At 45.0% G+C, this 16,842-nt stretch overlaps 1 protein-coding gene across 1 annotated transcript in view; it reads right to left on the bottom strand.

Annotated features, from left to right (window-relative positions):
• Positions 1–15,305, bottom strand: part of slc6a8 (solute carrier family 6 member 8) — a 49,999-nt gene extending 34,694 nt beyond the window's left edge. Inside the window, exon 1 of the mRNA XM_030055400.1 lies at positions 13,968–15,305. Within this exon, the coding sequence (XP_029911260.1) occupies positions 13,968–14,253 (286 nt within the window). The 5' untranslated portion in view covers positions 14,254–15,305. The remainder of the gene's footprint in view (positions 1–13,967) is intronic.
• Between the last annotated feature and the right edge of the window lie 1,537 nt (positions 15,306–16,842).

Genomic DNA, 16,842 nt, shown 5'->3' with positions numbered 1-16,842 from the left:
GTGTTTACATGGCCTTTAGTATCCTGGTTTTGATCGGGTTTTTTAAGTATCCCGTTTTTGTGTTTGTGCTCTAAACACCACATCCCGAATTCAGAAACTGGGTTATGACCTTATCCCGGTTTCAAGAAACCCGGTTTTGCCACCTGGAGTTCTCCAATAGAAGCTGGGACACTGGAGCATGGAGCCTCATCCCGCTCTCTGACGGCTGCCCACCGCGTGCCCAGGCGCCACAGGGAGGACGCCCTACTCATTCTGAGGCTTTCTCTCCACTCTGAACCTGTGAACTCCATGAGAGCGATCCATGTAACCTCCAGTCACGGCCTCGTGCTGCGTGGTGGCAGTGACAGCCGAACACCTGACAAAGTTGGTGACGTGTTCAATATTTGTTGTCGCTCTCTCCTGCCGTTGCTGAAGATGAAGTGGACGAGCCGTAGCTGTAATGCAACGTGAGGATTTCCTATCGCTGAGCCGCTAGAAGCCACAGAGCTCTCATGTTTGTCTTCCCTCTAAATATAATAAATATATCTCACTTCCTGCTATATCTGTTGTAAACTAAAGACGTAAAAGACGTAACACACACCTAATCAGAGAGGATGCAGTGATCAGAAAACAGGTTCCTGGTATTTATCATGTATACAGGGATATGAATAAACAGGTTTCTCTGTGTTCCATGTAAACATCAGATCCCGGATCTGCTCAAAGCCGGGATACTAAAGACCGTGTAAACACAATCAGGGTGTGAATCAGACACTTCAGAGCTGCTCCAAGGTTTGTTCTTTCACTTTGACTGAGACAGGCTAACGACTCCCATAGACTTCAGGTCTTTATGCTAAGCTAACAGGAAATGCTACGCATAGGAAGTGAACCACTGGACATCCAGAGGTGGACATGGTCTCTAACATCTGGTCTCAGTCTGGGGACGTCGGGAAAGGGAGATTATGCCCAAAATGCTGGAATATTCCTTTAAATGTTGATGTGGTCTGCGTGAAGCTCCAGATCTGAACTACAAGTGTCCAAAATGTCTGAACACATTAAACCGTCCTGCAAAATAAAAAAAATCAAAATAATAAAATAGAAGCAGAGAAGCAAAGGCAGCATGTCGGAGCCGAGCGGACACCCGTCCCGTCTCCGCTCGGCTCGCCTGTTTGCTTTGGACCAGTAAAGGGACATTTCATCAGCTCCTCCTCCTCTCAGGGCCAAATCACCTGTCAGCCTCGCTTCTCCATTCAGACTCCACAGAGGAAAACCCGTCTGACAGTTTTCAGAGACCAAAAGAAAAAGTAAAGTCTGTTTCCTGTGGACAGGAGGCCAGACAGCAGCCTGCTCCTTCACCAGACCCCCCCCCCCCGAACAGCTGACCAGTTACCTCTCTGCTGCGTGTGTGTGTGTGTGTGTGTGTGTGTGTGTGTGTGTGGGTGTTATGCAACATTAGGAGGACATGGTCAGTGCGGCCTGAGCGAGGGGTCAGCAGAGAGAGAGAGAGAGAGAGAGAGAGAGAGAGAGAGAGAGAGAGAGAGACTGATGATTATGTAATATTACAAAGTTCATTTCATCAAATCGCTTGTTGCTTCTGTGTGGATCGAATCTATAAAACTGAGAGAGAGAGAGAGGGAGAGAGAGAGAGAGAGAGAGAGAGAGGGGAGAGAGAGGAGAGAGAGGAGAGAGAGAGAAATGAGCGAGCGAGGTAGAGACAGAGGTGTGGAACTAAGAATGTGAGGAGAGGATAGAGAGAGAGACAGAGAGAGAGAGCGAGGCTGGGCGAGCGAGCAGCAGACAGAGCAGGAGAGAGAGAGAGAGAGAGAGAGAGAGAGAGAGAGCTGTCAGGATTATGAAGGAGGCTCGGCGTTCACACCATCTGCTGCTTATTAAAATGTTTACTTTTATTGGTTAAATCTTTTTATCCGTCATGTTTTCATGTTTTAATCTGCGCTCACACCTGCACCGCCTTTTCCTTTCCCTCCCACCGCTTCATGACTTCAGTTACATTTCAACTCGTTTTACTGTTTTCACTCCAGGTTTTCCTCTTTTAAAGAACGTGTTTTTTAATTTGTTGTTGCTGTGTTTTACTGTTTTTATCCTCCAGGCTCGCAGTGAGAACAACGTCTGGAGGAGTCTGAAGCTCCAATAACAGCTGCTCATGTCAACAGAAAACCACGAGAGGAGAGGAAACGAGGAGAGGAAACAAGGAGAGGAGGAGAGGGAACAAGAAGAGGAAATGAGGAGAGGAGGAGAGGAAACAAAGGGAGGAGGAGAGGAGAGGAAGAGAGGAGAGGAGAGGAAGAGAGGAGAGGAGAGGAAGACTGGTCAACAAGATTAAAAGATTACAGGCCACTCCTGTTAATCTCCCGTCCACGTGGGGCGAGGGATGATGATGTCACACTTGGCAGCCAGACGGGGAGACACAGACACACACACACACACACACTATGAACACCACATCCCCCCTCTCTGTCACACACACACACACACACACACACACACACACACACACACACACACACACACAGCCTTTAGCACGCTGATGTACTGTCAGAAGTTTCAGCTCCATCACTTCATCCCTGAGCCTAAACATAGCCCTGACCCCTGACCCCTGACCCCTGACCCCGACAGAGGCTTCCTCCCTCTGAGGACCAGCAGCAGCTGTTAGCCTGTTAGCTACACAAGCTAACTAACTGACTGACTGACTGACTGATTAGCTAACTAATGAACAAACTCATGTCCAGACTGACTGGCTGCTAAGTGGCTAACTGTTAAGCTAATTAAACAAACTAACTCATGTATTATTGACTAACTACCACTCTAGCTAGCTACCTCACTAACTAACACCTAACTACCACTATACTTAGCTAACTAAGTAACTGATTAATTAGCTGAGTAATGAACAAACTCATGTACAAACTGACTGGCAGCTTAAAGTAACTTAAACTACACAAACTGACTAAACTAACCGACTGACTCCCACTCAAGCTAACTCACTCAACTAACTGACAGGCTAAGTCGCTAACAGCAACATAGAACTGCTTAAACTAACTTAGTTTGTTTAGTTAGTTAAAGTCAGTTAGAGCTACCACTCTGTTTAACTAACTTAATAACTGACTAATTAGCTAACTAACGAGCTAAGAAACTGACTTACACTAACCAAACAGCTAACGACATGAAGCAGCTGTTTCACCACCCAACCAGCTAACTAGACCAACCAGCTGACTGCCTACTTAGCAAACCAGCTAGCTACCAGAACGAGCTGCCTGACTAGCTAACTAGCTAAGTGAGTGGGTGTTGGAGCTGCGTTCAGGCTCAGTTCAGTCGAATGCACTTCAGTGATTTTTCAGATGAAATCAGCGCAGAGACTCTTGATCAGATGATTTTAGCTTCAGTCTGAAGTGCAGGAGCTGCTCTGCTGCTGCTTCACTGCAAACCAACAACCAACCAACCAGCACACTCAGCTGTGTGTGAGGCTGTGGCCCCGCCCCCATTCAGCCAGGTCAGCCAATCACAGGGCAGCACACTGCGAGGTTTTATTCTGAGAGACGCAGCAGAGCGGGGATTTTTCAACGTCTGATAGTTGATTTGTCAACAAAAACCAAACACACACGTCGTCGTAGTTGTTATCGTCTATGATCTGATTGTAGCTCGTCTCGTCCCGTCTCGTCTCGTCTCGCCTCGTCTCGTCTCGTCTCGTCTCGTCTCGTTTTGTTTTGTCTCTGTCTCTGTCTTTGTCTTTGTTGAACATCATTTCTCTCCGGCTGTAATCACGCTCTGAAAGCCGACGTGGACGTGTTGTGTGTGAATGCAGAGGCGTGATCTGACGTGGGTCACCGCCGTGTTCCCGGCAGCCCAATGCTCCGAGGAGACACGCCGGCGTTTATTCAGAGGAAAACTTCCTCTGAGAGGAGGAGCGACACAAAGCGAGGCGAGCGGCAGTGTCAGTGTCAGCCGAGCGGCGGGTCAAACCGCCTCTGCTTTCTGTCAATCCAATATAACAGTGAGAGGGGAGGGGGACATGTGACTAACACACACTAAGATCCATCAGCACACACACACACACACACACACGCAGGACAGAAATGCACATGTCCACATGCATCAGGGCTCACAGGGCTGCAGCCTGCAGGGCCCCGGGGGGGGGGGGGGGGGGGGGGGGGGGGTCTCCTCATCAGCCAATCACAGCCGATGTTCTCTGAGTTCTCGGGGTTACTTGACGTTTTTCAGGACAGGAATAATCATGGGAGCTGCTCACGATTATAGGAGGAAAAAAAAATCAATATATGTAATTTATCGGTTGGACTCACGCAATGATCCACCACCAAAAACGTGTGTGTGTCCACCTGCAGGGGGCGCCGTAGAGGCTGAAGCTGAGCTAAACAGAGTCAAATGAACAGCAGTCAATGGGACTTTTCTAAAAAATCAGTTCTCTAAATGATGTTTGTTGTTTGTGCTGTGTGTTGGTGGAAACGAGCAGACGCTGGTTAAAGGCTCCATCCCAGTGATTTGGTCCCCATGTCTTCACTGTCATAGAACCAGACTGTGAGTTTGTGGTTGAAGCAGCCACCTCATAATGTTCTGCAATGAACAACCCGGGGACTATTTTCCCTGGCGGAGGAGGAGGAGGAGGAAGAGGAGGAGGGAGCGTTTCAGTTTGAAAAAGTCCTGATTATACAACACACAGATCCAACCGAGCAATCTGATTGGTCAATCAGACGTTTAGAATGTGCTCAAATGAGCATGACAGCACAGCTAGCTGTGCTCTCAAATGAAAAATACCTCATCACTGAAAATATTAGTCCGCCTATATCTTATTGCCTGAGTCTGTGTGGTTTCCATGGCAACACGAAACATTTCACCGAAGCCTGCATCAAAAGACGCTGTCAACTTTGTTAGTCTGCATAATGGACCGTTTTGTTGTCAGTATTGATTTCTTTGGCGACCTAAGTTTGGATAAACGGCTGAACGAGGAAGACAAGACAGAAGAGAAAAAGGAGAGATACGTGAGAGTGACGAGTGAAGAGCTGGATCAGCTGGAGAGGTCAGGAAATGAAGCCGGTACGGCCTGGTCAACGTCTTGGGCCGTCAAATGTCTACAAGACTACCTGACAAACACCGGGCAGACAGCTGATTTCTCACCTGTAAGGAAAGAAGAGCTGAACAAGATCCTCCGTGAATTTTATGGAACTTTAATTTCTATAATAAAGAGAATGAAATGCCTCAGCAGATTCAGCACCACGGACAGTACCTGCTGAGGCGGATTCAGCACCACGGACAGTACCTGCTGAGGCAGATTCAGCACCACGGACAGTACCTGTCAGATTTTCCGTGGAGATGTGCCGCTATAACTTTGTTCTTGTTATTAATGTGTTAATGTTATCAGTTATTAATCAGCCTATTAATCATTATTAATTTGTTTATTCTTTATGAGTTTCCTGGGCCATTGATTTATTTAATTTATCAATTTGTTTGCATCTGTACATTGAAATGAACATTTAATAAATCAACACATCTGTGAAAACTGTGGTCTTTATTTCAGAGGTAAATTGATAACAGCCTGAAAAGGTGATTCTATAACTCTGTTCAGCCTTAATGTGACTGCTTACTGTCCTTACTTTTGCTGCTTAGCCACATTAATCGGAGCTGATGTTAAATTGGAGTGACACACCCCCAGCTGAAATAAAACATCTGCCGGTGACTTTATGAAAAGACAGATGTTTGTTGTGGCCGACACTGGAAAGCAGTAGCCTGTATTTAAATATAACTGTTCATATAAGTTGGTTGGAGATAAAGATCAGCTGTGTTGGTGAGTCGTTGTCACGGCAACTGTTAGATTAAAAATGACTGAGAAGTCGGCAGAAGTATAACTATCAGTCCATGAAAAAATGATTTTTTCCAGCGGATATTCTAGTTCCAACATGACTGAGCTAGCAGAGCAGTTTGTGTTGCTGCGTGTGTATTTATTCAGTTTTGGGGAATCACGATGTCTAGAAAACATGATAAGCCCAAGTTGGCTGACAAGGGCTAGTTACCGTCAGATCTCATGATCCCACTGAAACGGAGAGAATACTAGCAAAAACTTTGATATTTTGAGAGCGAAATGCCCACAGTATGGATACATTTTGATCATAAATTTATTTTGTTGGTAATAGTTGTATAATTGCATTATTACACGCAAGGGTGAGCTTGACCGTCATTATTGTCACGACAGCGATGCAGCCAGGAACGAGGCGCTTGCGCTGAGTTTTGTTAGCATCATAAAAACACAACTTAAAATAAAACACAACAACTGCTTAAAAACACAACAGTGGTGCTGCTTTTAGACACTGACATCGATTTCTAATTTCGAAAGCGCATATTTTTATATTTCTCATTTATTTTTCTATTTCTGTCGGTGATGTGAACCACGTAGACTCAACCATCAAATCACATGTTTATTTCATATTTTTTTCATCGGCTGAGTGTAAACATCCTGGCATTTGTGGGCGCTCGGCAGTTTGACGTAATGCACCTTTAACAGCAGCTTCCTGAGTCCGGCCTGCAGGAGGCAGGAAAAACAGTGGCAGCGTTTCAGTTTCCTGCAGTGAGACGCGGCGGGACGCGGCGCCGCCTCGCCTCCATTTCCAGGAATACGTGTTACGAATACGTGACCTCTGACCCGCTGAGCGCCGCGCCACCACACCACGCCGCCGGGCCGCCGGGCCGCCACAGGTCCCAGATCAGATTCACACAAACAACTGAAATGTAAAACGTGATACAGAAAACCCAGATCCTGCTGCTGCTGCTGCTCTCAGATCTGTGAGAAAAACTGCTCTGTCTAGATTTCAAAGGCACTACAAGGACACACACACACACACACACACACACACACACACATGCACACACACACACGCACACACACACACTCACACAGTGTGGCGCTCCAAGGACAGCTCTGATCTCTGAAAGATGAACACTGAGCTTTGGGTCATTTTATAATCAGTGGAGCGTTCAGACAGAGAATTACTCTGTGTGTGTGTGTGTGTGTGTGTGTGTGTGTGTGTGTGTGTGTGTGTGTGTGTGTGTGAGAGAGAGAGAGAGAGAGACAGAGACGGAGAGAGAGCTGGCCTGTCCTTGGCAGGGTGACTGCAGTTGTAAAACACACACACACTCACACACACACACACACTCTCTCTCTCTCTCTCTCTCTCTCTCTCTCTCTCTCTCCCTCTCTCTGCAGGATAATAAATCTACTGAGTGACTGTGGAGGTGGGGGAGGAGGGACTGATGTTGAACACCTTTGTCCTCTTTCTGTTTTTTTGTCCTTTCTTCTCTCTTTACTGTAAATCCTGTTGTAACTTTTTAAAAAGACAACATATCGCTATAATGATGATGATGATGATGATGATGATGATGATGATGATGGTTATGATGCTGACGAGGCTGGCAGCAGGAAGCCGGGCAGACTGATCTCAGCTCAGGTGAGCTGGCAGCACTGCAGGTTACCTGGCATCAAAATAAAGGCCCAGTCCGCCTCAGTCCTGCTGTTCACATTTACATGTTAGGCTTTAACTCGTCACGTTCTGCTGACGTTCTGCTGACATTCTGCTGACGTTCTGCTGACGTTCTCCTGCAGCGCCTGAGCCCGGACCATTTACTGAAACCACCCGTATCCCTACCCAGTCCTGTCCTGCCTGTCTGTCTGTCTGCTGTCTGTCTGTCTGCTGTCTGTCCTGCCTGTCTGTCTGTCTGCTGTCTGTCCTGCCTGTCTGTCTGTCAAATATAACAGAAATGCCAAAACAAAAATAATTAAAGCACAACAGAACGTGATGTTGAAGCTTCACACCAACTCACTGCAGTCCTCCGACCTCTGACAAGAACACAACTTCACCAGACCAGACCAGACCAGTCCAGACCAGACCAGACCAGACCAGACCAGACCAGACCAGTCCAGACCAAACCAGACCAGACCAGACCAGACCAGTCCAGACCAAACCAGACCAGACCAGACCAGACCAGACCAGACCAGACCAGTCCAGACCAAACCAGTCGAGTCCAGACCAGACCAGACCAGACCAGACCAGACCAGACCAGTCCAGAGCAGAGCAGAGCAGACTAAACCAGACCAGACCAGTCCAGTCCAGTCCAGACCAGACCAGACCAGACCAGTCCAGTCCAGTCCAGTCCAGACCAGACCAGTCCAGTCCAGTCCAGTCCAGACCAGACCAGACCAGAGCAGACTAAACCAGACCAAAAAGAAAAAGAAACAACATTAAACTAAATTAAATTAACCAAACTAAACTAAAATATTAACATAAGTAAACTCTCTAAAGTAAACAGAGCAGAGCAGCAGACTCAGACCAGATCTGGGCTGGAGAGAGTCTGACCTGCATTTAACCACCTGCAACCGCCAGTCTGTCACCGCGTGCCAAATAAATCACCTGTCCCACCTGAGCCTCCGCAGAGCCCTCAGGGTTAAACCACGGGGTTAAAGCAGAGTGTCCCAGCAGACGTCTGCTAACCAGCCTGGATTAGAAGGATCTCTGCATGTTCAACATACGAGCTAATCTGTGTTCTGCTCTGAGCTTCACCAGGTCCTCCTGAGCTCCACGGTAAAATACCTACACCAGGGGTCGGGAACCTATGGCTCGCGAGCCAGATGTGGCTCTTTTGATGATAACATCTGGCTCGCAGATTTCGGGTTTTAAAATATTATCGTTTGTTTAAATCCATCCATCGATTTTCTACTGCTCATGTCTTGTTCAGAGTTGCAGTTGCATGAGCGATTGTCTATTATTTTAATTGGATGATAATAGCCTACGTTGGCCGTTACTGGGCCGTTGCTGGGTGCACAGGTACACGCCCCCTTTTGCATCAGTTGGCGCGGTCATTAGCTCAAAGCTAACCCTTCGACGGAGAAGATGGCGAAAAGAAAAAAAGATGACGAGTATCGTACATTTCAGGACGAATGGACTGAAGAATTCGCCTTTGTGGAGAGAGCAGGTTCTGCGGTATGCCTAATTTGCAATGACAAAATTGCATCGATGAAACGGTCGAATGTAAAGCGGCACTTAAAATATATTATATGGCTCTCACTGAAACAAATTTCCAAAAATTGTGCTTTTATGGCTCTCTGAGTCAAAAAGGTTCCCGACCCCTGACCTACACCATACTGAAGTCCATGATGAGGACCATGATGAAGACCACAATGAAGACCACAATGAAGACCATGATGAGGACCACGATGAAGACCACAATGAAGACCATGATGAGGACCACGATAAAGACCATGATGAGGACCATGATAAAGATCATACTGAAGACCATGATGAGGACCACGATGAAGACCATGATGAACACCATGATGAAGACCATGATGAAGACAATAATGACGACCATGATGAGGACCATGATGAAGACCACAATGAAGACCACGATGAAGACCACGATGAGGACCATGATAAAGATCATACTGAAGACCATGATGAGGACCACGATGAGGACCATGATGAAGACAATAATGAAGACCATGATGAAGACCATGATGAAGACCATGATGAAGACCATGATGAAGACCATGATGAAGACAATAATGAAGACCATGATGAAGACCATGATGAAGACCATGATGAGGACCATGATAAAGATCATAATGAAGACCATCATGAAGACCACAATGAAGACCACGATGAAGACCACGATGAGGACCATGATGAGGACCATGATGAGGACGTCTGGTGTGAACTGGATTATTCTCAGACTTTGGATCGGCCTGGCTCACTGGATCCGGTTTGCTCCAGATCTGATCGGCCACATTTTATCTTTTACAGTGCAGAGCAAAGATCAATAAACAGCCACCATGAATTTCTTAGGAGGTCATATCTGAAAAATAAGTGCGGGAGCAGAGTTCTCTGTCAGATAACACCTGCATGATCACACCTGCATGATAACACCTGCATGATCACACCTGCAGGTCAGAGAGGCCGCGCGTCCTCAGCTGACCCGAACACACCGTTAGCTAGCCGGCTAACTAGCAGGCAGGCTAGTCGCTCATATTAACAGCAGCATGTTTATCATGTAGAGGCTGAAACTGGGCTAAACACAGTCAAATGAACGTCCAGAAGCTCTGCTCACTAAATGATCTTTATTTTAAAACTGTACGTTGGTTAAAATGACTACAGATTTCACAACATAGAAGGGAACATTTTGAACATGCAGCAGATCCACATTTCTCTGAGCTCAGAGGAAGGAAATGTGGAACATTTAGGAAGCAGATGATTGGTTCTCCTGTGGTTCTGCAGCCAGTCAGCAGCACAGAGCCTCAATGCCAGTGCAAATCTGCTCAAACTCACAGCATTTTACAGCCATGGATTATAATTTCAGTTTATAATCCTGTCTGCAGCAGAAATATGGACAGGAACAGTCCAGTTACTGATCAATATCTGGATCAAATGGACTGATCAGTTCAGAGCATTGAGCCCCACTGACCCACACATATTCTGCTCTGTTTAGCTCAGTGCTGCCCCCGCTGGACACAACACTGAACTGCCCCCTGTTGTTCTGTCCCTCGGCGGCAGCGCTGACGGATGGAGAGAGAGAGCCGGCGTAACCAGGAGAGCGAGCGAGCATGTACACCAACACACATCTGTCTCTCTCTCCCTGATGGGACAAACAAAACGTTTCCACCTGGAGCTCTGATTTAACGGGCGCCTGACCTTCTCCTCCTCCTCCTCCTCACCTCCAGCCCAATTCCTCTCCCTTTCTTCCTCCTGTCCAACACCTCCCTCCTCTTCATCTTCATCCCCCTCTCTCTGTGTGTGAACAAACAGACCTTTAGCTGAGCATTTCTCTCTCTCTCTCTCTCTCTCTCTTTCTCGTCCCTCTTGTCTCCTGGTGACTGTGTGAACGACGAGACATTTTCAGGTGGGACAGCTCCTCTTTCTTTCTTTCTTTCCTTCTTTCTTTCTTTCTTTCTTTCTTTGTGTCTTTCTTCCAGAGGCAGTTAAAGTGATCACAGACACTAAATCATGTTTTCTTGTGGCTGAGCTGAAACTGATCCTCGACATTCGCTCTTACTCCTGGAAGCTGCTTTTTCTCTCTTCCTACTTTTATGAGGATTTTTTTTTTAAACTCAGACATTTTACTTTTATGTTTGTTTATTTTTGGGTTGTCATTACATTTTAAATCTCAGTCATTAAGGAGCACAGATTGGTTTGGCTCTAATTAAAACTTGACCATCATAAATGACAACATGTGGAGTTTCCACTTATTTGACCCTCGGAACAAAATGCAAATCTATCTATCTATCTATCTATCTATCTATCTATCTATCTATCTATCTATCTATCTATATCTATATATATATATATATATGCATCTGTATTATATTTGTATTTATTTATTTTTGAAAGCACAGAGTGCCATCTAAAATTTAATCTCTGTCTGAATCCATGACAACGTGACCATGAACGTCATGTCAATAAAGCTAAATGAATTGAACTGAGTCACCCACTGGTGGTGTCTGACACACACACACACACACACACACACACACACACACACACACACACACACCAGTCTGCAATTCCAATACAGTAAAACACAGCAGTGTGTGTAATATAATCTGTTACTCATAAATATAAATATACCCTCTCTCTCTCTCTCACACACACACACACATCACACTGTATGTGTGTGTGTGTGTGTGTGTGTGTGCTGCAGTTATGCATTTGCTGGCCTCGCTCTGCTCCTGCAGTGATGATGCAAGCAGCGACTGAAGCACCTCTCAGCCAATCAGTGGAAGAGCGTGCAGAGGCTGACCCCTGACCCCTGACCCCTGCTGGTCACAGACACAGAGACATGTCTTCTCAGGTGAGACGAGCTGAGCGCGAGCTGCATGACGCCTCTGCAGCCGTCGCAACAAAACTGACTTTGCTTCTCTTAGTTCCATTTTATTGCATTTTTAGCCATTTTCTTGTATTTTTTTAATTAATTGTTTGAAATTTTTCTTGTTTGGTTGGTTGGATTTTTTTCAGATTTTTTTCTTCGATTTTTCTGATTTTTTAAAGCTTTTTTTTCTTCAAATCTCTGGATAGTTTTCTAGTCTTTTTTTTTTTTTTTTTTTTTACTGATTTCTTTATAATTTTCTTATATATTACTTCTAATGTTTTTACAGATTGTTTGTGTTTGCAAATGGCTGATTATTTTTGGTTTCCTTTTTACTAAGCTGAAGAAATATTTTTAGTTATGTTAGGTATGTTAGGTATTTATTTCTTTAGACGTCCAACTTTAACTCTGACCAACAGATACAAAGTGGTGAAATTAAACTATAACCTAAACAATACGATGCTTTTTGTCACAACTACTGGTGAATTAAATTTTAGAGGAATTCTCGTTTTGCTGAGGACCCCTGGAGGGCCCTCAAGGATTGCCGGCAGTCCTCAGACCCCACTTTGAACACTTTGAACACACTGGCATATTTCCTTTAACATTAGATTTTAATATTCAGAGTTATGAGGACAATGAGCTGCTGGAGTCAAACCACACACTTAAAACAAAATTAAAAAATGTTCAAAAAACAAAAAACAAAAACAAAAACAAAAAAAACACTCATTTCTCCAAGCACCTTCAAAATAAAAGCCTTGCCAATCAAAAATTCCTCCCAAAACTACTGAAGTAATTCTTATTCCTTTATCCAAAGTGTGTTTTTTGTAAATGTCTAAAACCTTTTAGTTCTTTGCAACATGCAGTGCTCTAATATACAGCACTGCCACACACACACACACACACACACACACATACACACACACACACACACACACACACACACACACACACACACACACACACACACACACGACTCATCCCTCAGCTGTTGCCAAACACTATTTTAATTCTCATCATAAAATCATTAAACTTGGGGGATATACTTTCACTTGAAGCGATGCATGAAAATGTTTATAGTCACACCTATTTTACCCCATGATGACATGTGATGCAGTAAACACAACGCACAAGAAAATAAAAGCACTGACATGACTGCATGATTTGATTCATGACTCGAATTTCAGTGTAAACTTTGAACTTTGTATTTGGGGTAAAAATAAATAAATAAATAAATAAATAAATAAAAATAAATAAATAAATAAAAATAATAATAATTATATATATATATAAACTTTATCTAGTTCTACTTAACTTAAAGCCACATGCACTGAAATTTATGGATTTAGTTCAATTTCAAACTGCCCAAGTTATGCATAAAGTAATAATGTTGAGTAAATATCACACAGAGGAGCTCAAGAAGAAGAAAAAAGTGTGTGAATATGTTCTTGTTTGTTTTGTTTCACTTCTATTTCTGTTGTTTCCAATATTTATGCTATATATGTAATCGCTAGGAGATTTTATTTTATTTATTTTTATTTGTATTTTTTTCAATGTAGAGTGATGTGATGTTGTAAGGACGTGGCAGGACCACGTCAGCTTTTTGCCTCCTCCGTCTGCGTCGTGTGTTTTCTACATGTTGGCTGTTTGATATTTAGTCACATATTTTTTGTATCTTATATTTGGTCGTCTGTTTGTCGGATCTGGTCGAGACAAATAAAGATCAAATCAAAACCTGCTGAGCTGTCAGCTGTCCTTCTCAGATGTGACCATATTTCTGTTTTTATTTTTCATGCTTGTGAGAAACCTGTGGAGTGCCCTGCTCACTGTCTCCGCGGTCCAGGTGTGCTGATGTACCTGCCAGGTGTGCTGCTACAGCCGCTGCCTGCCCGGCTGATTCTGCGGCCAGTTTCTTGCTCTCCTTCATCACAGGTTCAGAATGAATAACTCGTGGGCATTCAGTCTGGGAGCAAAAATCCTCTAATTTCCTGTATTTCCCCCTGCTGGGCTCTGATTGGCTGGACTCATTAGTGATGGAATTCTGTGTGTGTGTGTGTGTGTGTGTGTGTGTGTGTGTGTGTGTGTGTGTGTGTGTGTGTGTGTGTGCGTGTGTGGTGCCTCACCTCCACCGTTCTTGTAGCACAGGTAGGGGAACCTCCACACGTTTCCGAGCCCGACAGCAAAGCCCACACAGGACATGATGAAGTCCATCTGCCGCGTCCAGGTCTCCCGCTCCGGGTAACCCGCCCCGCCCTTCTCCGGGCCCGCGGCGCCGCCCGCCCCGCCGGGCCCCGCCGGCATGGGAACCAAAGTGCCGTTGGCGGCGGCGGCAGCGGAGTGGAGGAGGTGCGTCTTCTTCTCCTCCAGGAGGACCAGCGAGCAGGAGGACGGGAGCGCCTGCTTTTCCATGGCCGACTTTGAGCGTCCAGAGCCGGGCAGCAGAGCAGCTGGAGAGCCGGTCCCAGCAGATAATCCCAGTCCGAGTCTCCTTCAATCTGCTCTCCCCTTTAATTCCTCAGATTTTGCTCTCTCTTTCGCTGGACTCCTCTTCTCTTTGCTCCGCTCTTCTTCTCAGTCAGTTTTTATTTTGTATTTCTCTCCTCGGGTTGATCCACCTGCTCCTCCAGTCAGAAACCAGCGGAGCAGCTCAGTCGCTCTGCCCGGTGGCTCTCTTAGTATAACGGACCTGTTTTCTGTCTTTTCGCCTTTCTTTCTCTTAGTCCGGTCCGTTTATTCTCGCCAAGACGATAATAATCAGTATTATTAATTTTTAATGTACAAACACCCGGCGTGGGTCGTGACAGCCGGAGCTGGAAGGTCGCACTCGGACGCAAATAGACGTTTCGCCTAATAATAATGATAATTTCGGACACGAATAATAAAAAATATATAGAGAGTCACAAACTCAAATCAGACAAATTTATTGTTATTGACTGATATCCGTTGGGTAGGGAGGGGGCGCGCTCAACATCAAAAAACAGAGGGGAAAAAATTAATTAAGAAATAAAAAAAAATAGGGGAGAATAACACCGAAATCGGACAGCGACCTTCAAAAACAATCCACGAAACACTTAAATGTGAGTCTGAAGAATCGCATGGGAACGTGTCAGTCAGAGAGGAGAGGCCTGCTGGAAGAGACGGCGGTCACCAACACGGGCTGCGGATTTTATTTCAAATTATAATTAAAAATGTGTGTGTCTATGTATTTGCGTGCGTGTGTGTGTGTGTCTGTGTGTGTGCCGGTGGAGAGGCGAAGCGGCCGCGCTGCTGCTGCTGCTGCTGCGGGGGAATCACGGCTCCATCCGGGCAGGAAAGCACGCAGATCCGGAGGCTGAAGAATAAAAAATATTTAAAAATCAAAATGAAGAATCTCCTCAGGGCTTCGTGTCCATCCCGCAGGTGTCAAATGTCCCGTTAAAGGAAGAGAGCGAGCTATTTAAGTCCTCTCTCTCTCTCTCTCTCTCTCTCTCTCTCTCTCTCTCTCTCTCTCTCTCTCTCTCTCTCTCTGACCGCAGCTTTAAAAGGAGAATCGGCTCGGTGACGTCAAGGAGATCACCCCCCCCCGGCTCTGTGTCTACCTCTCTCGACCAGCCTCTCTCTCTGTCTTACCACGTCACTGCCTGGGATCACACTCCTCCTCCTCCTCCTCCTCTCTCTCTCTCTCTCTCTCTCGTGCTCTCTCTCTCTCTGTCTCTCTGCCTCTTTCTCTCTTCATCGTCATGGGAAACACGTTTACATCGCCAAAGCAAAGTCTGAAATAAAAAAAAAGTTTAAATAGTAAATTAAATAGTGGAGCTGCTGAATATAAAATAAAAAAAAAAATAGGCTATATATATTTAGAAAAATGTAAACTTGCCTTTTTCAATAATAAACACTAAATATATACAAACAAGTTGGAACTGTACAAACACTGCAACCTTTTTTTGAATGAACGTATTCAGATGGTGAGAATGTCTCTCTCTCTCTCTCTCTCTCTCTCTCTCTCTCTCTCTCTCTCTCTCTCCCTGAGTTTTATTGGCATGAACACAGAAAAATGAAGGTGCCAGCTGGAACCAGCCGTGGTTCCTCAGAGTGCTGCCATACAGAGAGAGGAGAACCTTTTCTGGTACGACGGAACATCAGGGCCAAAAAAAACCTATGGAGCCTTGGGGGTGGGGTGGGTGGAGGAGGAGGAGGAGTGTGTCTGTGTGTGTGTGTGTGTGTGTGTGTGTGTGTGTGTGTGTGTGTGTGTGTGTGTGTGTGTGTGGGAAAACTCAGAATTTCTGAGATTAAAGTTTTAAATTTACCAAAAAAAAAAAAAAAAAAAAAAAAAAAAAAAAAAGGCAAATGAGGAAAAATCCTGCAGGTCGTGAGATTATAAAGGTTTAATTACATGATGCTAAATCAATAACGCGCTGCTGTTTTAAGTGACGGGAATAAAGTCCCGCCTCGCACCGAGCCGAGTCACACCGCGACGGGAACATCCAGGAACATCCTCAGAGCTCAGGTGAGGCTGTTCACACAGTACGGCAGCACGTCAGGGCCACTGTGGGGGAAAAGGGGTTTTGTTTCTCGGAAGTTTATGATTTAATCTCAGGATTTCTGAGTTTTTCTCTTCCCCACAGTGGCCCTGATACGCCATCGAACCACTGGGTTCAGGGTTCTGTAAAGAGTTTTTTCTGGTGCCTCAAAGAACCATTAAAGCAAAAAAGGAACTTGGAAAAAGCGGTTTATTCTCATTTCTTAAAGGAAAAATAAAAGGTGTCAAAAAAAGGTTCTTCAGAGTGGTTCTGTAGGAGAACCATGTCTGCCTCCACAGTTTTTGCTTTTCTTTAAAGTGTTCCTCAAAAGAATTTACAAAAGGGCTTCAGACTCATTAAAATAAATAAATAAATAAATAAAAATTGTGCGGTGGTGATTTTTTTTTTTCTCAAACTTTTCTAAAGAACTTTTTTTCAGTATTGCTCTTGGTGAAACATTTTTAGATGTTTTTATTTTTATTTCTCAGATGGAGAACCG

The sequence above is a fragment of the Myripristis murdjan genome, chromosome 7 (genome assembly GCF_902150065.1).
Source record: "Myripristis murdjan chromosome 7, fMyrMur1.1, whole genome shotgun sequence".
Taxonomy (NCBI): domain Eukaryota; kingdom Metazoa; phylum Chordata; class Actinopteri; order Holocentriformes; family Holocentridae; genus Myripristis; species Myripristis murdjan.
This window is presented reverse-complemented; position numbering and strand designations above follow the sequence as displayed.